General features: G+C 41.9%; 2 protein-coding genes across 4 annotated transcripts in view; both read right to left on the bottom strand.

Moving 5' to 3' along the window:
* The window catches only part of ubash3bb (ubiquitin associated and SH3 domain containing Bb), a 34,984-nt gene extending 34,605 nt beyond the window's left edge, over positions 1-379 (bottom strand). Inside the window, exon 1 of the mRNA XM_066662631.1 lies at positions 311-379. The gene's annotated coding sequence lies outside the window, so the exon portion shown is untranslated. The remainder of the gene's footprint in view (positions 1-310) is intronic.
* On the bottom strand, positions 310-21,641 carry gkup (glucuronokinase with putative uridyl pyrophosphorylase). 3 transcript variants are annotated; one of them, XM_066662664.1, is made up of 24 exons: positions 21,519-21,641; positions 20,392-20,498; positions 19,980-20,024; positions 18,658-18,811; positions 18,216-18,287; positions 17,644-17,732; positions 9,737-9,893; positions 9,485-9,562; positions 8,640-8,731; positions 8,401-8,506; positions 8,121-8,200; positions 7,953-8,021; positions 7,322-7,382; positions 7,180-7,196; positions 6,284-6,341; positions 6,110-6,202; positions 5,897-5,957; positions 4,718-4,831; positions 4,578-4,635; positions 3,494-3,562; positions 3,332-3,395; positions 3,115-3,186; positions 2,497-2,574; positions 310-381 (listed from the first exon to the last, which is right to left on the bottom strand). In XM_066662664.1, the coding sequence occupies exons 1-24, from the start codon at positions 21,573-21,575 to the stop codon at positions 376-378; spliced, it is 1,857 nt and encodes a 618-aa protein (XP_066518761.1). In that variant the 5' UTR covers positions 21,576-21,641; the 3' UTR covers positions 310-375. The 3 variants fall into 3 exon arrangements, with proteins under 3 accessions (XP_066518761.1, XP_066518747.1, XP_066518755.1); XM_066662650.1 differs by lacking the exon at positions 310-381 and having other exon boundaries at positions 476-2,574; XM_066662658.1 differs by lacking the exon at positions 310-381 and having other exon boundaries at positions 476-2,574; positions 18,661-18,811.
* Between the last annotated feature and the right edge of the window lie 1,221 nt (positions 21,642-22,862).

Raw genomic sequence — 22,862 nt, 5'->3', positions numbered from 1 at the left:
TGCCTTTGCAGTCTTTCACAGAATGATGAATCCCTCCCCATTGTTACTTTTAAAAACCCAGCCTTTCTGCTCTTCTTAAAGTCATGTTACTGAATTTACTTAATGTAGGGTTTTTTTTATTTATATATAAGTTTGAAAAAATTGCACATCATTGTATTTTGATTCATTCACATTTTGTAGAGCATCCCAACTTTACTGGAAATGGGGCTGGTATGTGTAGTTTCTTTACTGATATTTAAACACAATTTTATAAAAATCATTAAAAATAATATTGTATTGAAATGTGAAAATTAACATTAAATATACCTACTTCTTTAGTTGTATCTGTTCGGTCCTTTTGGCCTCTAGGTTCTCAGAATATAGGGACACCCTAATTCACACCTATATACCCATTCACACATCCACACACATGCACATGCCCAGGCCAAAAAAATACAAAATGCAATATTTCTCATAATTTTCGGAAAACGTCTGGAAACCTTTATTTTCATCATTTTGATAGTTTTTCACTTTGTAGATGCCACAACAGAAAGTGAAAATCAGAAACATTTCATATGACACTGTATAGAATGTTTGAGGTATACAGGGTGAGTCAAATGTCACAGGACACTATTTTATTTCAGAAATGAAAGGGAAAATTACATATCTAAAGAACCCAGCAAGTAATGGGTGAGGGGTCCTATCTTTTAGGCTATGTCTGGAACATGGCTGCCACCTTGAATCAAGGGATCTAGTTTTCCAGTGGGAAGGTGGCCATTAAGCATATTAAAGAAGACCAGAATTGTCTAAGAAATTAATTGCTGCAATCAGCAACATTTTGTTGTTTGGTACAGGCTCGACAGGAACACTGTTTCTTGTAGCATTGTCAGGTAGCGCAGAGCAATTAGGGCCTGGTCAAGCCTGTAACGAGCCTGTAACAAACCTGTAACCAATAACAATAGTATTACAATTTCTGTGTTGATAAATTTGAACCACAAAATATATTGCAAATCTGATTGCAGCAATTGATTTCTGACAATTATGGGCTTCTTTGATATGCATCATGACCATCTTGGAAAAACTTGCCCCTGATCGAATATGGTTTATTCAAAATGGCTGGCCTTCTTCCAGACATAGCCTAAAACAGGGGTCACAACTAGGTCCAGACCCAGAGGGTGACCTGGACCTGTAACTGATAAACTTTTAAGAGCTATTTAATTTGTAACAGTGTTTTAAATTGTGTTCCAGGTTAAGTGCTCCAGAAAATGACCAGACTAATCACATGCTTTTCTGCATATCACACATGACACACACAGGGCAGGGCTCCAGACACCACTGTCCTGGGGCCAGTAAAAATAATCCAAAGGACGAGCTAAAAGCTCTTTTGCGACACTTTCAGGACAACAGTGTTGTGTGAGTTTAAACTAGAAACTTTACAGGTTGAAATTCTCATAACACTGAACATGGGTTCCCGTCCTTCAGCATAAAGAGCCAATCAGCTTGCAACTAACGGATAAAGTCATGCTCTCCAGCAATAAGAACCAATCAGATTGCTGGTTATGTATAGAAGTCAACTGCAAACGACAAGTCATTAGGGACTTTATTTACATATGCATTGTTTTTTTCAAGATCATTGTTTTATTTGTACATTTTACTTGAAATGACAAAAGATTAAATTTTATTTAGAGTACTTGTTATGTATAATAGATATACGTCTTGATGAAATATATTGAAATGTAATTTAAAGGGTAATTTGATATGAAATTCCATTGTTAACTACATAAAATGTTAGCAAGAGGCTACTTCAATGCAGGATATGGCACTGATCATAAATCAGGTTATACATTATGTTCCTGACATTGGCTTAAGAAACTTTTCTCTAACAGGATCATAGTAAATTTTAATTAATTATCCCTGGCCTAAAAGATAGGACCCCTCACCCATTACTGCCGGAGTATTCAGATATGTAATTTTCCCTTTAGTTACTGAAATAAAAGGGTGTCCTGCAATTTTTGACTTACCCTGTATATTGTAGATGGCATACGTTGATATGAATTCATATAAGTACTATAAAAGATTACAACTTAACATATATAACTACACTGTAGTGTTTCTCCCCCTAAATCCTTTTCTAAAATGCACAAGACTATTTTAGAATAAATCACACCCATTCTAATAAACATTCCGGTTCTTAGTCTAGTGCTATTATTGTCTTGAAACACAGGGACAGGAAGGGTGTACAATGCTGGCATTGATAGCACTTTAACTGGTCAATTGTTTCTGCTGCTTGAGACACACAGCAACAGAGCTTCAGTGATTCACATCTGCGTCCACTCCTACAAATACACTGTAGCACATGTCAGGATCAACAAAGTGGCCAGTAATAATGACCTTTTGTGCTCCATGACAACAAAAGTTGAAATGCCAAGCCTAGGGAGCATCATCTTTTGTAAGCATAGATGATGTCACCTAATTTATTATGCGCTGTCAATGAAAACATTATTTTGAGCTTTGTACCCCAGAGTCAGACGGCATGTAAGGCACAATAAGGCAGAACACGCAGCCAGCTTCCTGGTAGGCTCTCTTCATCTCCATCTAGTGGGACAACAAGCAACCAATTAATAAAATATACTAATAAATAACATTACATTTAATATTATCAAAGTGCTATTGCCCATTGAGCTGTATGGCCAAAGGTTTGTGACACCTGCTCATGCAACAGTTCTCAAATGAAGGATAATAATAGGGAGTTTATCCCCCATTGCTGCAGAAACTGCCTCTATACAGCCATTAGTGAGGTCAGGTACTGATGTTGGGTCAGTTTTGGACCACAGAAGCCACTCCAACTCATCCCAAAGGTATTGTATGGAGGTTCATCCCTCCAAAAAAAACAAAAAAAACAAAACAAAACACAGTTCCACTGCTCCACAGCTCAGCGCTATTGGGCATGGTGACCTTAATCTCATGTGCCTCTCAAGAGCCTCCCTTGTCATTTATAGCATATACAAGCTGTGCATGCAAGTTGAACATCTGTGTCCGTAGTGTGTACACTTTAAAGGATCTAAAATCAATCATCAGGACAGGTGTCTGCATACATTTGCATACATGATATATATATGACCAAATCTGTTTTACCAGTCTGTCAGAATCCATACACAAGCCCACAACAGCACCGCCGCTGCCAGGCAATTTCACAGCAGAACCAAACTGTGTGCACATACAAAAACAGCAATAATGTTAAGAGATTTTGCTGGAGATCCAAAGCCAATAGGAAATCACTGTAATGATGAAAACTCATTCACTATCATTCTTGATGTGTCTCTCTCTCTCTTTCTCTTTATCTATTATTTACCTGTCTCGCCAGCTGCACCATTCTGAGATTTCCTGGGCCCAAACTTTCATCAGTGTAAACAGACCTGGAGGACAAAGGAAGGTTTGATAAACTATGCATTTCCTGACAGACATCAATGCATCATCAGTTAGAAAATGTAGACAGAACTGCAAGGGATCTTACCGTCTCAGCTCAAAATTTTCATCCATGAGCTGAGCTAGTCTGGGCCAGTCTTTAGACTGGAAGGCAGCCCTACATTAAGAAAGCAAAAACGACTTGAATCACAGCAGTTAGTTCCCTCACTAGTAAATAAAAGGGACTTTAATTATGTAATAGCTACCTTCCTATGTTCTTATATCAACAACAATAAGCTCATCAGATTCCAGAGAAAGTGATAAGGCATTGGGGGCTTTTGCTTTTCCTGGAAATAAATTCTTCATATATAAATTTGATGAACAGAGATGGCTTCTTAGGGGTTTAATCAATGACAAGAGGGTGTCTTTAAAGGTTTATAGACATATCTCTGATACACAAACTCATATTCTGGTTTCTGCTCACCTTATTTTCATATGGTTAATTTAGGTTAAATGAACAAAGTAAACACAGTGTATGTCACTTAAATATATATTTTCAACTCTCACCACTTTATGCTGCTTAAAATTTCTCACGAAAAAATATGTTGACCGAAAGCACACTTATTACAAGAGTCAGTGATAGTTACTTGATTGTATCTGACCATTTTCATGCCAGGAAACATGGTAAAACATTAAGCATTAAGCATTTTTATGTCATTAACAATAAATCCGAGTAGAATATTGCAGTTAGGCTTTAGAGCACAGGAGAATATTGCAGAATTTCTTGATACCTCTCATTAAAAAGCTGTTTCCTGAAAAGTAACGATCTGCCGTAATTTTTCAACAACACATTGCATAGACCACCAAAAAGTGTTTTGAGAAGTCTTTCAGTCTCAGATTTTGTTGTGATTCAGATCTGTTCTCACATTAAGGATAAACTTTCATGGAAATGTTTTTGTAACTCATCAACAGTCAGAAGCCATTAATGCAGAGTGAAACATATTTGACTCTTCTTTCAGCAATGCTTCAAAAATGAAAGAACCTGAAGGAAAATGTATCTCATACTACACTCTTTAACCTGTTTGTTTCTAATTAATCAAATTAAAAGCTCTAGCTCTGTGTTTTGATATTTTGGCCTTGACCTATATTTGCAGAAGAGTGTAGATAAGAAATGTGCTGTGTCTTGAACAAACCTGGCCTGGTCTGTGAGTTCAGCAAAACGTTTCATGGCTTCAACCACATCCGCATCACCTGGAGAAGTACAGTATGCTCATTAGAGATGAGACAGAAAAGCAGTTTAATTAGAAAAACAAGGTGTATTCTTACTGTGTACCGTTTAACCAGCGCTGTCTCACATTGCTGTGAATGCGCCCAGAATCACTGGGATCCCCCAGATACGCCAACCAAAATATGGGCAGACTGCTCATATCCAGGGGGATATACTCACCTAAACAACCAGAAAGAAAGCATTAATGTATAGCTATTCACATAAACACACGTTACACTTGTGGGGACCATGAACAAAACACACACACACACTGCTTCACTGCATCACCGCATCTTGTAACATAACTGTCAGAATGTGCAAGAATTGTCAGTAACATCACACATACAGAGACAAAAACTCATGTCTAAGATGAAGAATTGAAAGGAAAATATTGTCAAACACTACATTTTTGTTTTTTTCCACACAAAAAAAGTATCGAACCCATATATTACACGATATACACACAATATATGCATAGTATGTTTTATTGTGTTTCTGCCTATATTTCAGATTAAATTCTTTCCATGAAATATGATCTCAGAAAAAGCAGTAATCGTTTGGGGTCACCGCATTTAAAGGCAAAAGAAGACATTTCTGTACTCTGTAAATGTATATTAAAGGCACATAACCAGAGACACAGTGTGGTTTCCACAACAGATGCAAAATGCTGATATGTGATTTATTTAGAGCTGATTTTGAAGAAAAAAATAAGCATATACTCAATGACGCAGTTGATGCAGATTTTTGTGGCTCACTCGACTCACCCTGCAACCCACATTTTAAAAACACAGAGCTACTTTTATCTACAATGTTATAACACATTATTTACAAATGCTCCCCTTACTGATTCTCAAAAAGTGACTATTAGAACTATTGATACTTCATATTAATGAGACATTCATTTTGACTGGGCTGGACTGGGGTGACTGGGTATCCACTGAATTCTATACAGTGCTGTGTATGATTTTTTTTTCCCCAGTAAGCAAAACTAATTACGAAACACTTCACAGACCTAATTTACTGCACTGTCTTGTGTGATCTCCCACCCATGTGCATCAAAGTGAGTGAATCAATGGAAAATGAATTTAAAGATAAGATATTCTTTCCCCACAGTCCCACAACGGGGAAGTACAGTGATACAGCAGCAAAGTCACAGCAAGCCACTCAATAATACACAGAGGTAACAAACTATGTATTAACAATATAAATGTTATAGTAATAAAAAGTAGATTTTAAAACCAGTACCATAACCTTGCTGGTCCATTAGCTGCTTACTGAAGTCCATGTAAACCAAACCCTCATAGACCTGCAAAAGCATAAAAAACAAAACAAAAAAAAAAACCAAAATCAAAATAAAATATCATGGAAAGGTAGAAAACATCATGTTCAGGCCTCAGAGAATCTGCCAAGTCACTGAAGACTAAGTACCACTAATGGAATGTGCTGAATCATGCTGACCTGCACCACTCTGTCTTGTAAACCAGCCGTGATGAAGAGCTCATCCGTCTCTACATTCAAGATAAAGTTTGCTCTGATTGGCTTAGGAAGGTCCTGACAAAAATATCAAACTTCAGTTTCATCAATGAATGGTTGTTTCAAATCTTGTGTTTAAAAAAAGAAGATTAAACATACATCTTCTGTGAGGTTGTAAAACTTCATGAGGCACTTCAGGGTAGCAGACACGATTGCACTTCACATGAAACACAATGTCAACAACAAATGTGATCTAACAAATACTCATTTTTGAAATATCATAGGGGAATCAAAAACATCTTTATTTGACATAAATATGATTTCTCCCTTTCTACAGATTTTTTTTGTTTATAGACTTGGAAAAACTCTACTGTAATGTGAAGATGGAAGGAAATGTTAACAAAGAAAAACCTGCTAGTGCTTTGATGTAGATATATGAGGGTGATTCAGGAGCTTTGAGGTAAAAACGGAAGGCAGATAGCAAATGTTTCCATTAATAAGTTCAATATTCAATAGTCTTTATTTAGGCTCTACATCAAAGCATTTTTGCCACTGTTGAGGGGAATGGCAATTGTTGTATGATGTATTAGTGAAATGTATGCTGGTTACAGTAGTTAAAGAATACTGAGATGAAAAAACACAAGAATAAAGGCTGAGAGACACAATGCTGTGTTACAAAATATCACATCTTGGCAAATATCATTTTAAATGTACCCTTTAATGTTAATGAATGTATACATTTTATAAATATCATATAATTATATAATAATAATAATAATAATAATAATAAAATATTATTTTAAAATTATTTTAAAACGTATACAAAAATTTTACATTTTAAAGTTTTAACTGTTTGCCATAACATTTAGTTATGGGTTTATTACAAAACACTCCAAATAGATTATGTGCTTTATTTCTTTATAATTATTTTATCTTCAATATTTTACAGAAGTACATTTACAGTGATCTCACATTTATATGATCTCAGAAATTGTTTGCTGAACCAGTGTACAAAAACTAATGTACTGCTAATATGTTTATTCAGTAACACTCACCTACTGCCGGCTAGGCCCTAAAAATGACCAGAGAAATAAACTGCATAAATGTACAGCAATGTAATCTTTATATAACAAATCTGTAGCCTAATTCAAGTGCTGAAATAACAGCAGAGAACATCTCGGGGCTAATTAAACTTACCACCTGCCGTGGAATGTTAGTGTCATACTTCAGAGTGAAGTTCTGCTTTGTGAGAGCAATGCTGCTGATACAAAGGGAGCCCACTGTATTGAGTAGTGCATAATGATACAAAAACAAACCTATATGTCAATATTTTATATTTTATTTATTAGAGTTTTGGGCCAGATTTTCACTAAAGCTTTAAAAGAAGAGACTTCAACGACAAATGAAATGTATGCAACTTTTATCTTATCTCACACGTACTAACTGGAAGCTTATGAGGCATCATGCAAACTGCATACCTAAACAATCACTCGCTTGTCTCAAACCATGATGAAATACTGAGTAATCTTAAATGCATTTCTATGGCTTATGACACTGCATGACATATTGTGATCTATTCATGCAGTGAAAATTCATCATTAGTTGCTCATTTTAAGCTTAAATTTAGTTTGTAGATATGTTTCAATATATCTTCCTTTGACTAAATCTAGTGTAAGTGAGATTTTATATGAAGTCAGTTTTTAATACAAGTACACGTTAGAAATTTGAGCTGAATGGCTTGAGGAGGTGGATTTGGAAATAAACTTGAGTTGTAACAAAATATTAAATATAGTACGATCATTTGATTATGGATTGTACAATGACTGACCCTTGCTTTGAGCAGAATTGGTAAAACTTCTTACAGGTGGCCTGTAGCAGCCTCAGACCTCCCAAATACCTGAGAAGTAAAAAACAAGAAGTGCTATTTCACAGTAATATCATATGCAACACTCTTTGCACAAAGAGACAGGAAGTATTGCTGAGAAAAAGAACAAACCCCTCTTTGCGACTGATGCGAAACAGATCCTGCAGACTGCCAAACTCCGTGGGGTCATTAAGAGGATGTGGCAGCAGGACCTGAACACAGAGAGGAATATAATAATAATAAAAAATAAATAAATAAATAAATAAAAAATAAAAGAAAATAAAATTATATATATATATATATATATATATATATATATATATATATATATAGAGAGAGAGAGAGAGAGAGAGAGAGATTTATTATACACTAATTACAACATAATGTAATTATGTTGGCTGATATTATGTACCAGTGTCTGGCTCTCCACTAATGTCACTTCAGCCCAGAAGTTAGAAATGGTCATTGCAATGGTTTTCCCATTAAAGCCATCTGAAGGATTCCCCATCAGTCCCACCCTGCAGACGGGCCAAGAGAGCGGGGGGCAGACAGAGACAGAGAGAAAAAGAGAAAAGAAAAAAAAAAAGCCACAAAATGAATACAACTGAATATCAGTTATGTTGGTGGGTGGGTAATGCGCTAGTTCCTCACCTGGCATATGAACGACACGTGATGGGTTTGGCTGGAGCTTCTTGCTGCTTGGTTGAGTAATGTGCAAGCCATTTTGTGTAGTCAGACAGACCCTAGAATAGTGCAGTAAGACAAAACACAGGCTTCAAGATGGCTGCTCCTACAGTTTTTAAACCATTTAACATAGTTTGTGTATTTTTATAAATAACATGTTCTAGAAACCATATAAGCATATTTCTTTATGATTACTCAGTGTGGTCTGAGGCTAGTGTGTGATGATTAAGATGCTTTCCACAAAGCTAAATCGTAAACTTTCCATAGCTTGTAAGTTATACAACACTAGTCAAGATTCCTATTGCCATTGCTCTTACAATAAAATTTAACTTGTCAAATCAGGGCAAATATAAAGAAGCAGAATTCAGACATTCATTCAAACGTTCATGCTCATCCAACATTTTGTTTGAAATTAAAGGAGTTTAATATGGAGTTTGTTACTCATTTGCGGAAAAAACTGTTGGATGTTGGAATATTGCATTGAACATTTACTGACATTCAGCAACAAGAGCAATAATGAGGTCAAGCACAGTTGTTGAATGATGTGTTCTGAATCACAAACACTACCTCAGCTCATCCAAAAGGTGTTTAAAAAAGGTGTTTGTGTTCAAGTAAAACTTTTCCAGAACCTCTCATTTGTATTTGCCAATGTTTTTGAATGAGACTATACAAAACCTTAGTGCACAGATGAATAATTTGACCATCATGGGTGCAATTTAATATCCCTCAATTTATTCATTGTAAGCGTGTAAGAACTAGGATCATGAAGTATAAACTAATGTCATTGCTTTACTTGTATTCCAGGTACCTACCACTTGTCCAATAAGTTGGAACCCTGTGGGCAGCTTCATACCATGAACTGGCAACTTTTCTTTATTTATGAGCCATTCCTAGGAAGGGATGCATAAACAGAACAACAAAGATCACCTAAAGGCTGAGGAGCTAAAACCTCCAATAGTCAGGGACCATTTAGAATAATAACCAATCCACTTTCGCAAACATCAGATTACTCTGGTTCTCAGTACTGTTTGTTAAGAAGGAGCGGAAACAGGCAGAGCACTGACCCAGAATCTGCCAAACGTCTTGTCCTCTACATTTGGCTGCTGGAGCAGGAAGTCTGAAAGGTAAGATAGCGTCTCTTTGCGGAGGCAGTAGAAAACCACACTGGCCAGACGAGATGCAGTAACTCCCTCCTGTGGCTTCTCAAGGAAACGTGTGATCCTAAAACACAGCAGAGAATTTTTTTCCAATCGTCAAAGCACATACAATCTTGCAGAGCTGAAAATGAAAAGCGTTAAGCATTTAATAAGCAAGAAAGTGTAAATATTAAACGCATACAGTACTGTGCAAAAGATTTAGGCACATGCAAAAAATGTTGGAAAGTAAAGATGACTTCAAAAATAATATAATTAATTATTTATTGCTTGAAATAAAAAGACAACAATGTGCAGTAAACATTAATAAATGAAAGAAAGTCAGTATTATAAGTGATGACCATTTGCTTTTTTTCCCCTTAAATATTAGTCCAATGTACAGTTCATACAGTTTTATAAAGAAATTAGATGGCGGTTTTACTGAATGTCTTGGAGAATCTGCCACAGCTCTTTTGAGAAGTTGGATTGTCACACTTCTTTTTTTCATGTAAAAACTCAGGAGCCTTCATTATGTTTATTTATTTATTTTTTAACATAACCTCTTTTTAATAAGTTGCTTTCTTTACAAGGACTAGCGCCCCCTCCAGGGTGTATTCCCGCCTTGCGCCCAATGATTCTAGGTAGGCTCTGGACCCACCACGACTCTGAACTGGATAAGCGCTTACAGATAATGAATGAATGAATGAATGAATGATTTCTTTACATACATATGATTATCAGTTTTGTAACATTATTATTAGTAGTATTGGTAAAATTAATTTAAAATGTTTTTGTACTGACTCAATAATGCAGAACTCAAAAAATAATTATCTATAACAGAATTTGTACTCAAAAAATAGGCTGCCTAAAACTTTTGCACAGTGATGTATATAGTAGCTTCGTTTAAAAAAGGCTTCCTTTGATTTCTTTAAATCCTTAAGAAAAAAAATCTAACAGTTGAGTCATTAAAAACATTTCCAAGCGGGTTTGTGATAATGTTGGACCAAATATTCTCTAAATCTGCATTTGGAATCTGACCCGGACTAATCCAAAGCCTGATGATTCTCAATACTCTTAGTGACCATTATCTGGTTACTGCTTTTAATAGTTGAATGCAAGAATCTCTGTTATGTCCTTTTATTTATGTTTTTTATACCATTAACAACACAAGGTTTACCATCTTGGGCTTGATCTATTATTTCACATGGGAGTGAATGTGTATACACGTTTGAGATACTTATTTGGACACACCTGAGTTAATGTATATTTTTCAAAAAGTTAAAGCCATTTTAATCTAAGACTTATGCCTCCAGGGCACCTAGGTATCCCCAGCATCACACCACACATATGCAAATAAATTACTGTAGCTTTTGGCAGGCAAGGGGTAGACATAAATACGTTTCCTTTTAAATTTAGGTTTAATATTTATGTTCTTATTTTACAATATTACACAATTCATATTTTTTATAAATTGTGCAAACAAATAAAGTAACTAAATTCACTAATTACAAGGGACGTCTACATTTTGAATTCTAATAATCTATAACATATTACATTAAACTACCATTTTGTTAAGAAGAATACTAACACAAATTGCTTTCCAGTTGGAGTGCGATAAACAAGTATTAGCAAAGTTGACGTTAAGGGGTACACCTTAAAGAAACACTGCATAATATTTATATATAAAATGTACATCTTCAAAATCACTGTGACCACTCACTGATCTGTAATATAGAGAATAGTGCTTCTGTTGTCGCTACTATGGGCTCAGCACTGCAGATGTATGTATGTATGTATGTATCTTTACACTTATATAGCGCCTTTCTAGACACCCAAGGACGCTTTACAATCCACACTGCTCAGAACGCTCAATCCACACACACTGGTGAGAAGCGGCAGCTAAACGCGCACAGCGTACTCTCAACCAGGAACGACCGTCCACCTGGAGGACTGCATCGGGCACTAGGGTTTAACCCAGGATAGAGCGCCAATCCATATCTGGGCTCACACATACAGACATTCATTCACACACCAGGACAGTTATTAGAGAAGCCAATTCACCTACCCTCCATGTTTTTGGACTGTGGGAGGAAACCGGAGCCCCCGGAGGAAACCCACGCAGACACGGGGAGAACATGGAAACTCCACCCAGATGGGACTTGAACCCAAGATCCCAGCGCTGGGAGGCGAACGTGCTAAGCCACCACTAAGCCAACCACTAACCACTAAGCCACAGTGCCGCCATGAGATGAGATGTACTCAGCACTATGTAACTTTTGGAGTAGGGTAGAAAACCACCCCTTCCCACTGATTTCAGTACAGTCCTATCAAAAGTAATTACACTAGGTGGAGCTCCAGGAGCAAAAAATCCATATCTTACCTAGTGTTCCTTTAAGTGGCTAACTTTAGCTGACCTACACAAGGGGTGCTTGCAAATTTTGTAGCCAACTGCTTATGTTAAAAAATATTGTGGCCGGGGGCCGTCTCACCAATCCAGCAGCTCCATGCCACGCCAGCCATCGGCCCCTCAGGGCGGGGTGAGAAACCACCCGCGCCTGGCAGTTACGGGGCCCAGCTCCTCCTACTTCCCAGGGAGGAAGCGACGACATAAAAGACCGCCGAGGGATCTCCGGGGGGGAGAGAGAGAAAGGGGGTAATCGCTGGTCGACACGCGAAACTGACTTTTTGCTGATTCGACTAATCATTTCGCTCTGGTCTTTCTCCCTCTTCCCACCTGTTGTTATTCTGTTTTCTCTTCTCTGGAGCAGACTGATCTGGCGCGGACGCGCAGCCGGCCGCCGCCCTGGACGCCGCCCCGCTGTCCTAGAGAAGGAGAAGCCCGGGCGTATTGACTGGCGCCGACGCTCGTTGCACGTGGTTCCTTTTGAACGCCTGAGATTTTCGTTAACCCTTTATGTTGTGAGCATTAAAAGTAATGGCTGAGTGCTGAACTCTGACTTATGTTCTCCTGTGGTCCCTCGCCACCGTTTAGAGCGTCACAGTGGTGGAGAATGCGGGCATCTGCGGTCGCCTAAGGGATCACGAAAAAAAAAAAAAAAAAAAAAAAAAAAAAGGTTTTTTTTTCCTCATTTGTTTTCTTTTTCCTTCTCTTAACCCAATCTACGACATGGATCCAGTTATCCAACACCTCTTGGAGGCCAGCCTTCAACACCAGGCAGCCACACAGGAGCTCGCGAGGGGCGTACGAGCTCTCGCCGAGGACCTGCTTGCGACCCGCCTGGCCCCTCCCGTCCCTACACTGCCTAGCCCCAAACAAGCTGCACACCACCTCCTCATGAAACTAGCACCGGAAGATGATGTGGAGGCTTACCTTCATACGTTTGAGATAGTGGCCGAACGGGAAGTTTGGGATAGAGAGCTCTGGGTCGAAATACTTGCACCTTTTCTGTCGGGTGAGGCTCAGCTTGCGTATTATTCTCTAGCACCAGATCATGCCCACGACTACGACCAGCTAAAGCGGGAGATCCTCGCACGAGTGGGTCTTAGCCCGGCGGCCGCCGCTATGGAATACCACCGGTGGACCTATCAGCCTGGCCAAACCCCCCGGCAACAGATGCTGCAGCTACTACGGACCACCCGCCGCTGGCTACGCCCTGAGCTCCGGAGCTCAGAAGAGGTGGCAGAGCATGTAGCCATGGAGCGGTTCCTGAGGACCTTACCAACGGACCTGCGTAGGGCGGTTGCCATGCGGGATTCAGTCAATCCCCGGGCCATGGTGGAGGCCACGGAGGCAGCCGAGCGCATGCTCGGGCTCATGCGGGCTGATAGGCCGGAAGCAGCTTCTCTAGCGCGCCGCGATCGGTTCCTCATACGACGGACTCCACCGAAGGAACTAGAAGGGGCTCGAGGGCCTCGGCCCTCGCGCCTCCCCACTCCTCCAAATCCGCACGAGGAGCCGATGCCTACAGAGCCCGAGTTAGGCCCTCTTCCGCGGCCGGCGAAGACCTGGCTTGCTGGGTGTGGTGTGCATGGGAATTTTCAGAAGGACGGCTCCCACCGCCTGCTGCATGTAGATGGCCGGCCCGTCCGGGCGTTCATGGACTCGGGGAGTACCGTCACCCTCCTCCGCCCGGCTGAATTTCCCTGGCTCCAGGCCTCCCTCGAAACCCTACCCGTCACCTGCGTGCATGGGGAGGTGCGGCAGTTCCCCACTGCCCGCGTCCTGTTGGGCGAGCAAGGACGTCAATGGCCCCTCACCGTGGGCCTTGTTCCCGATCTCCCTGTCCCTTTGCTCGTGGGACGGGATTTTCCTGGGTTCGCCCAAGGCCACAACCAGTTCCCCTCTCGGCAACGACGTCACCATCGCAAGTGCCGGTCCAGGGCCCGGTCGGCTTTGTTGGCCCGGCCCCAGGGGGATAGCGCAGAAGCCAGCGGTGAAGGTGAGTGCCAGGGTACCATTAATCCTCTCTCCTCTCTTTGTCAGCAGATACAAGCAGAGGGAGGGTTCGCCCGAGAGCAGAGGGAGGATGATCGGTTGAAGCGGGCCTGGGAGAACGTGGCGGTTCTGGATGGGGTTCCCCACGTTACGGGTCCGCTTCCTGACCCACATTTCGCTGTCCATAAAAATCTCCTCTACCGGGTACGCCAACTCCCAGAGGGGCCTCAGGAGGCTCTCGTCCTCCCCAGGTCCCGCATTGACGCGGTTATGCATCTGGCTCACCACCACCCGCTGGGGGGACATCTAGCCTGGCAAAATACCTTGGCCCGTATCCTGCCCCGTTTCTACTGGCCTTCCATCCAGGCAGAAGTCAAGAACTACTGCCAGCGTTGTGCGAGGTGCCAATTAACTTCACCCAAGAAACCACCGCCAGCCCCTCTCATCCCGCTCCCAATCATCGGAGTTCCTTTTGAGCGGATCGGGATGGACATCGTCGGGCCATTGCCGAAGTCTGGCCGCGGTCATGAGTACATCCTGGTGATGGTAGATTATGCCACTAGGTATCCGGAGGCTGTCCCCCTCCGGAAGGCCACCTCCAAGGCGATTGCCCAGGAATTGTTCCTGCTATGCTCCCGAGTGGGGATTCCCAAAGACATTATTACTGACCAGGGCACCCCCTTCGTATCCCGGCTGGTGGCTGACCTCTGTAAGCTCCTGAGGATAAAACACCTCCCCACCTCGGTCTACCACCCCCAGACAGACGGGTTAGTGGAACGGTTCAATCAAACTCTGAAGCGGATGCTAAAAAAAGTGGTTGCTCAAGACGGACGGGACTGGGACCTGTTGGTGCCCTATGTTCTCTTTGCAGTCCGGGAGGTCCCCCAGGCTTCGACAGGCTTTTCCCCCTTTGAGTTATTGTACTCTCGTAGGCCCAGAGGACTTCTCGATGTGGTGAGGGAAGCGTGGGAGCAGCAGCCGTCTCCGTACCGTTCCATCATTGAATATGTGCAGGAAATGCAACAGCGGGTGGATGCGGTAGCTCCGATCGTACAGGAGCATATGGAGGAAGCCCAGCGGGCCCAACAGCGCATCTACAACCGCCCTGCCCAGCCCAGAGAGTTCCAGGTGGGGGACCGTGTCCTGGTTTTAGTCCCCACGACCACCTGCAAGTTCCTGGCTACTTGGCAGGGACCCTACACCATCCATGAAAGAGTCGGCCCCGTGAATTATCGCCTTAACCAGCCTGGTCGGAGAAAAACCCAGCAGGTTTATCATGTGAACCTGCTTAAAAAGTGGGTGGAGCCGATCCCTCAGGTCTCTGGGTTTGCCTCCACTGAGAGTTCAGCTCGGGCGGAGATTCAGTGGGGCGACGACCTCAGCCCCGCCCAACGCCAGGAGCTTGTAGAGTTGGTGGAGCGGTTCCGGGACGTATTCTCTGTCACCCCGGGGCGGACCCAGGTTGTTCAACATGATATCCGAACCCCTGTCGGGGTGACAGTTCGACAGCGGCCTTACCGTGTCCCCGAGGCCCGCCGGACAGCCATAGAGGAGGAAGTTGAGCGTATGTTGTCCGCCGGTATCATCGAGCCGTCTAACAGTCCATGGTCCAGCCCCATTGTCCTGGTTCCCAAACCGGACGGTTCATGGAGATTCTGCAACGACTTCAGGAAACTAAATGAAGTCTCGCAGTTCGACTCCTACCCTCTTCCCAGGGTGGATGACTTGATCGATCGGCTAGGTAAGGCCCGTTTCATTTCCACCTTAGACCTCACCAAGGGATACTGGCAGGTGGCTCTCACTCCAGAGGCCCGTCCCAAGACGGCCTTTTCCACCCCTGCAGGCCACTGGCAGTATCGCGTTCTCCCGTTCGGCCTCCATGGGGCCCCAGCCACCTTCCAGCGTCTCATGGATGTGGTCCTAAGGCCACTTTTGCCTTTTGCGGCAGCCTATCTGGACGACGTCATCATCCACTCTGAGACTTGGTCTGAACATGTCGACCACCTGAGGAGGGTATTGAGTCGACTCCGTGAGGCTGGACTCACCGCCAACCCCCGAAAGTGCCACCTGGGGCTCACAGAGGCCCACTACCTCGGTTATCGGATTGGTCGAGGGCTACTGAGGCCCCAGGTAAGGAAGGTTGAGGCCATCCTTAACTGCCCAAAACCCCGGTCCAAGAAACAGGTACGTGCCTTTTTGGGGTTGGCTGGCTACTACCGGCGGTTCATATCTAACTTCTCCTCTATTGCCTCCCCTCTTTCTGACCTTACTAGGAAGGGCCAGCCGGAGACTGTTAAGTGGACGCCCGAGGCCGAGGCCGCCTTTGAGCAACTGAAGGCATGCCTAACCTCCGAACCCGTCCTAAGGAGCCCGGATTTCAACCGACCATTCCGGGTCCAGACAGACGCTTCGGAGCGGGGGCTCGGGGCGGTCCTGGTGCAGGATTTCAACGGAGAGGAGCATCCTGTGTTGTACATAAGCCGTAAGTTAACTCCCCCCGAGCAACGCTATGCTGCCCTGGAGCGAGAGGCCCTGGCCATCAAGTGGGCAATAGAGGAGCTCCGGTTTTACCTTACGGGTAGACCCTTTATTCTAGTCACGGACCATGCCCCTCTGCAGTGGCTGGCCCGGGCCAAGGATTCCAACCCTCGGGTCACCCGTTGGTTCCTCTCCTTACAGGACTTCTCGTTCCGGGTACAGCATAGGGCAGGGGTCCTACACGGCAACGCAGATGCCCTCTCCCGCCTGCCGGTCTGCTGGGCGTCCAGAGGCCCTCTTTCTGACGTGTCTCTAAGGGGGGTGAATGTGGCCGGGGGCCGTCTCACCAATCCAGCAGCTCCATGCCACGCCAGCCATCGGCCCCTCAGGGCGGGGTGAGAAACCACCCGCGCCTGGCAGTTACGGGGCCCAGCTCCTCCTACTTCCCAGGGAGGAAGCGACGACATAAAAGACCGCCGAGGGATCTCCGGGGGGGAGAGAGAGAAAGGGGGTAATCGCTGGTCGACACGCGAAACTGACTTTTTGCTGATTCGACTAATCATTTCGCTCTGGTCTTTCTCCCTCTTCCCACCTGTTGTTATTCTGTTTTCTCTTCTCTGGAGCAGACTGATCTGGCGCGGACGCGCAGCCGGCCGCCGCCCTGGACGCCGCCCCGCTGTCCTAGAGAAGGAGAAGCCCGGGCGTATTGACTGGCGCCGACGCTCGTTGCACGTGGTTCCTTTTGAACGCCTGAGATTTTCGTTAACCCTTTATGTTGTGAGCATTAAAAGTAATGGCTGAGTGCTGAACTCTGACTTATGTTCTCCTGTGGTCCCTCGCCACCGTTTAGAGCGTCACAATATAAATACAATAGTAAACATGAGGAAAATGTCTCTGAATTTGTTTCAGAACTTACAACTGTTACAACTTTTTTTATTTTATTTTTTTACAAATGCACCCTTACCTATGAGATTCTGGACACACTTCCACTATTCCTCTGGAACAGCACTTCTCTCCTTCCTCCAGCTCATAATATATAGCCAGCTCTCCAGACTGAAGAACAAAACACACTAAGTGTAATTAACATGTTTGTGTGTGTGTGTGTGTGTGTGTGTGTGTGTGTGTGTGTATGGTAAGAATTTTCTTTTATCATTTTATATTCCACTGAATCATGTATTTGTTTGCTGTTTTAATCTGTCCTTGCTGGCTGAGGGGATTTCTATCATTAACAAAGAACAGTCTGAGATAATTTTTACTTTGATTGTGGAGTTATGATACAATATATTTTTTTGGTTTATTTCTTCATTTATTATGCTACTTGATCACTGTAATATAGCTGAATGTCAGACAGAACGCTCCAGTAACAATGTAGGCTTATAACATTGCCATTAATCAGAAAATGATAAAGGCTAATTGATTCTGTATTGATTTTTCAGTCTTAGGTTGAAGCTGCTTGTGAATAAGATGAACCTATGTGTTATGAATAGTGTTATTTCAGCATGAAAGCCTTTAAACTCACTTAGGAATTGGTCTTACCTTGGACCTGAAGAAGCGAATAACTTGAGCTATGTCGAAGTTCTGATCAGAACAAAGCATGTCTCCTGCAATCTACAGGAATGGTAGAAGAACACATTATTTGTAATAACTGTTTAACAGAGGTCACCCAAAGTAAAAGTCAAAATTTGTGTAATGATTTTCAAATGCACATGGACACTTCATCCATTGATAACACAAGTTTTCTTGCATGCACATACAGCTTGTTTAATCTCCATAGAAACGTATTGTAATAGAAATGGAATGGAGTGGCTTAAACATTCAACACCTCACTTGGGCTTGTGGCTAAATTCAATCAAATCTCCACAGCACTATTACTCCATCAAGGTGGAACAAACACCCTAGGAATTATCTGTAACTCAAAAGAAATTCTGAATGAGGAAATGTCTACAAACATTAGACAATATAGCGCATTCTGCTTTACCACCATGATGTCGTCTTGAAGTTGACGGCTTCGGATGGCCAGCTCTAGGTCAGCCACAGCTCCAAGGCGGTCATCCAGAGTAGTGCTGCCATCATTCACCACATTCTCCACAGGGAAGTCATTAGCAGTTGCCCACCTCTCATAATGTTTGTATCTACAAAGATTACCACACTTAATGTCCTCATATATAAATAGATATCATTTATTTGGATTGTCTCAATTAATTACAGATGATCTAATGATTTAGGATCTTCTGCTGAAACACTGACTCTTAACAGACGCTTAGAGTTGAAGTTAAAGGGAACGTTGACAATTCTGGGGAACTGCTGTTCTCTCGTTAGATTATGTCATATGTAGAAGGAATAGAGCAATCCACTTTTTTTCATGGTTTTCAAACTTTGCAGAGCTCTTCGCTGTTACAGTGCTGTGAGCACTGAGAGAAAACCTAGCTCCCCCCCCCCCCCCCCTTAAACAGACCCTTGGTCGTAAAACTTCATAAACAAGTTTCAAACAGGCAAACAGACTGGAGAGCAGCAAATATTGGGAGAAACATCCTCTGAATGTTATAAAAAGGTAATTTTTTTTTTTATCATGAACATCGCATTTAATATCGCCTGATATTAATTTTAGTATGACAGACTTGGGCAGTCAGTGCTCTCCTCCAGTGCAATGGGCTGATGTGTGTCTTGGAGAAAGCATGTATTTACCCTCCCTTTACTGGTGACATGGTGAGTTTTGATAAGCTAATATCATATGGGGTGGAACTGGAGATGACTAATAATTCACTGCATAAATGCATTTTAGGTATATAAAGAGGGCAACCCTTTTATAATTTATTGTAAACTGATTTAATCAAGGGCGGCACGGTGGTGTCGCAGTCACACAGCTCCTGGGGCCTGGAGGTTGTGGGTTCCATTCCTGCTCCGGGTGACTGTCTGTGAGGAGTTGGTGTGTTCTCCCCGTGTCCGCGTGGGTTTCCTCCGGGTGCTCCGGTTTCCTCCCACAGTCCAAAAACACACGTTGGTAGGTGGATTGGCGACTCAAAATTGTTCGTAGGTGTGAGTGAATGTGTGTGTGAGTGTGTGTTGCCCTGTGAAGGACTGGCGCCCCCTCCAGGGTGTATTCCCGCCTTGCGCCCAATGATTCCAGGATACCGCGACCCTGAACTGGATAAGCGATTACAGATAATGAATGAATGAATTAATTAATGATTTAATCAAATTTGACAACAAACAACATTCCTGTAAGCTTATTTTATGGAGTTAAAATACCTCAAAAATTTTACAGTGCATGATAAATATTGTTAATAAATCACAACTCACTTATCTGCATTAGTGACCAGATAGACTTCACTGAATAGTTGCCGACTGTGGAACATAAGATAAAAGAGGATTAAATGAAGTGGGTCTGATCAAAAATGTCATTGCTTTCCAAAGCAAAACATGCATCTCCAATTCTGTGCAGTTTTAGATTAATACATCATGTGAACACAGCAGCTGTGCTTCACGTTATGTGCAAATATCATGATTCTATTGGATAATTAATCCAATAGAAATGCTCGTAAATTACTTGGAAGAAATTCTTGCTACACTGACTTTCACTGAAAGTTAATAAGGTTTTTACCTTCTCCCTGTTTTCCGTTCTCTTATGCAGTTACTACTTTTGAGATACATGTTTTAATTTGGACAGTGAAAAAATGTTCCAATATACTATGAACATTAAACTGTAACTCACGTGTTGACTGTTTCCCACCAGAAGTCAAGTATTTTCTTACCCCCAACACCAGGGAGTAAGGCTTTGGGCACTCCAGCCAGATGAGCATACAAACCTGTAACATCATTCTTCCAGAAAGGACAAAGCAAATATCCGTGACATTCAATAATGCATTACAGTATAAAATGCTTACATATACCATTCTCATCACGTGCATCTTTTACATATCACACTATACTTTACAGATTATGTTTGTCTGGCCAGACCAAACCAATACAACAACCAAATCAACCAAAACAATAAAAAGACTTCTGTTTCTACACTCACTAATCAGCTCCATTGAATATATAGGTGCACTTTATAATTCTGCACTTAAAAAGAAATTCTACAGTAAAAAGGAAAGTGTCTTGTGTGCTGGGAGAGCCAATGGCACTGTGACTCTGTCAGGACAGAACTACAAATATGCTATTTGGTCATGAAAACTCTGACAAGGAGGTTACACTCCAGAAGATAAGGCATTTTTTTCTAAGCAGTGTTCCTCAGTGAAACTAATGTCAGGAAATAAGCCGTCTAATTAGATGTTAAATGTTAATCAAAAGTAACGTTTAAATTTGAAGAGTAATAAGGGCTTAATGGCTGTTCAACGGTGGATTTAACCGTTAAATGTGTGCTAATGAGTTCTGTTCTGACTCCTTTCTGCTTTAACGTTCACTGTGGCTGAATCTCAAATGAGTCCCTGCTCCCTATTGCTCTACATACGTTTGTAAATAACGACTTTTATACACCCAAATACTGCATTATATTGTGTGTTTATATTCAATAATACGACTGATTTTTGTGAAATCAGTGTAAAATTGGAAACAAATAAGCCACAGTTTGAAGACTTGTGTAGTGCACTATGAAGTGAATAAGGAGAGATTTGAGACGCGCCTGTTGTCTTGGGCTGTTTCCTTAAACCACTACGAGCAGGACTAGAGTCAGTTTTGTGACAAGTCCACATTATAAACTGAGCATCCAAATTCTGATCTGAGGTCAGCCCCCGTACAACTCAGTGATTTACAGTCAGAGTATCATCAGAAATGTGGATTAGATAGAATACATTCAGCACAACACAGGCTCGAGATTAAACTAGAACCGTAGGTATGTACCTTTATCTGCGTCTCCAGAACAGTGCCGTGACCCGCGACCAGAAGAATACAAATCATTATTAAATCTCTGCTCAGTTTCGCTCAGTGTCTACAGAACTACTTTAAACACAGGGTCCACAGTTCAGACCCAAGCAGGGATGTGGGCGTGTCTTCAGTCCTTAAAGACACACACACACACACACACACACACACAGTAATCGCCAACACTTAGGTATCTATGTTTAAAACTTAGTTTAATCTATGTTTTAAATTAATATAGCAACCGCATTAAATTGTAATCATGTTAACATTAAAACCACCAACCACCATTTAACTTTTTTTCAGCTACAGGAGAGCATATGCAGAGAGAGAGAGAGAGAGAGAGAGAGAGAACTTTAAATATAGGTGTCGCTGAAAATTGTGAAAATTTTAAAGTTTGTGAAGTTTTTAAAGGAGTGAGCACCCCCTACTGGGCCGGGACGTATTTACAGTGTTCACCACCAACGAAAAGCTCCCCCTCACCCACCCAACTTAAGATAAAATAGTGGACAAATTGGTTGACTATTTTCCTACATATTTACTGCTTTTCTTACTACTTTTTACTACTATTTTCTTACATATTTACTGCTTTCTCCACTGGTTGTGTTTCTTTAGGAATGGCAGTTCAACAAGCTTCTCTTTTTTATAGTAGCCGAAGGACCCTCGCTTAACTAAAGGGGTGGGTGGGTGTAGTCCGATGTTGAGCCTGTGGGAGAGAAAAATCTATACGTTTAAAAGTGGGACATTAGAATGGACAGGTGGGAGGCCTGTATGGGGTCCTGACTTACATGATGCAGATTGACTCATGGCTGCAGAATTTATTTTTAAAGTCAGAAAAAAAACTTATTGACTGATTGACTAGAACCAGTCAAAAGCGATGGGAATCATTGGTCACAGCCCACAATATACTGTCATGATATATTGCCCATGATAATGATATCATGATACTGTTGCATTCTTGCAATTTGTCCATGTTTATGTGGGTCACTATTCCAATGTAAAATAACCAACTGCCAGAAAGCATAACAGTTGTGTTGCCTGTATAGGTCATTTAAACAAAACAGTTCTTGCAAATAACATTATCTTTGTACGTTTTGTTTGTGCTTTTATTCTTATAAAAGCCAAAGTGCCCCAGAATTCTGACTTGGAAGAGGACAGTGTCTGCCTGTTTCTTTCCTTCAGCACAGGTTTACCCTATTCATTTGATTATCGTTACCATGTGGAGTCATAATGTAGAGACTCTGGTAAGTCATATTGGAAGTGGAGTCTGTTTAGAGTGTCTGCGTTTTTCAATAAGAATATAGATATTTGGCACCAGTGTATCGA

This window comes from Hoplias malabaricus, chromosome 1 (genome assembly GCF_029633855.1).
Source record: "Hoplias malabaricus isolate fHopMal1 chromosome 1, fHopMal1.hap1, whole genome shotgun sequence".
NCBI classification, from domain to species: Eukaryota; Metazoa; Chordata; class Actinopteri; order Characiformes; family Erythrinidae; genus Hoplias; species Hoplias malabaricus.
This window is presented reverse-complemented; position numbering and strand designations above follow the sequence as displayed.

What these genes read in the sequence shown, in the direction of transcription:
- gkup (XM_066662650.1), bottom strand. Translation starts at nt 21,575, where the DNA reads ATGATTTGTATTCTTCTGGTCGCGGGTCACGGCACTGTTCTGGAGACG. An exon ending in TTCTGGAGACGCAGATAAAG is followed by an intron (nt 20,499 to 21,518) that starts GTACATACCTAC and finishes CCTTTCTGGAAG; the next exon opens with AATGATGTTACAGGTTTGTA. An exon ending in AATGGACCAGCAAGGTTATG is followed by an intron (nt 4,832 to 5,896) that starts GTACTGGTTTTA and finishes CTGGTTGTTTAG; the next exon opens with GTGAGTATATCCCCCTGGAT.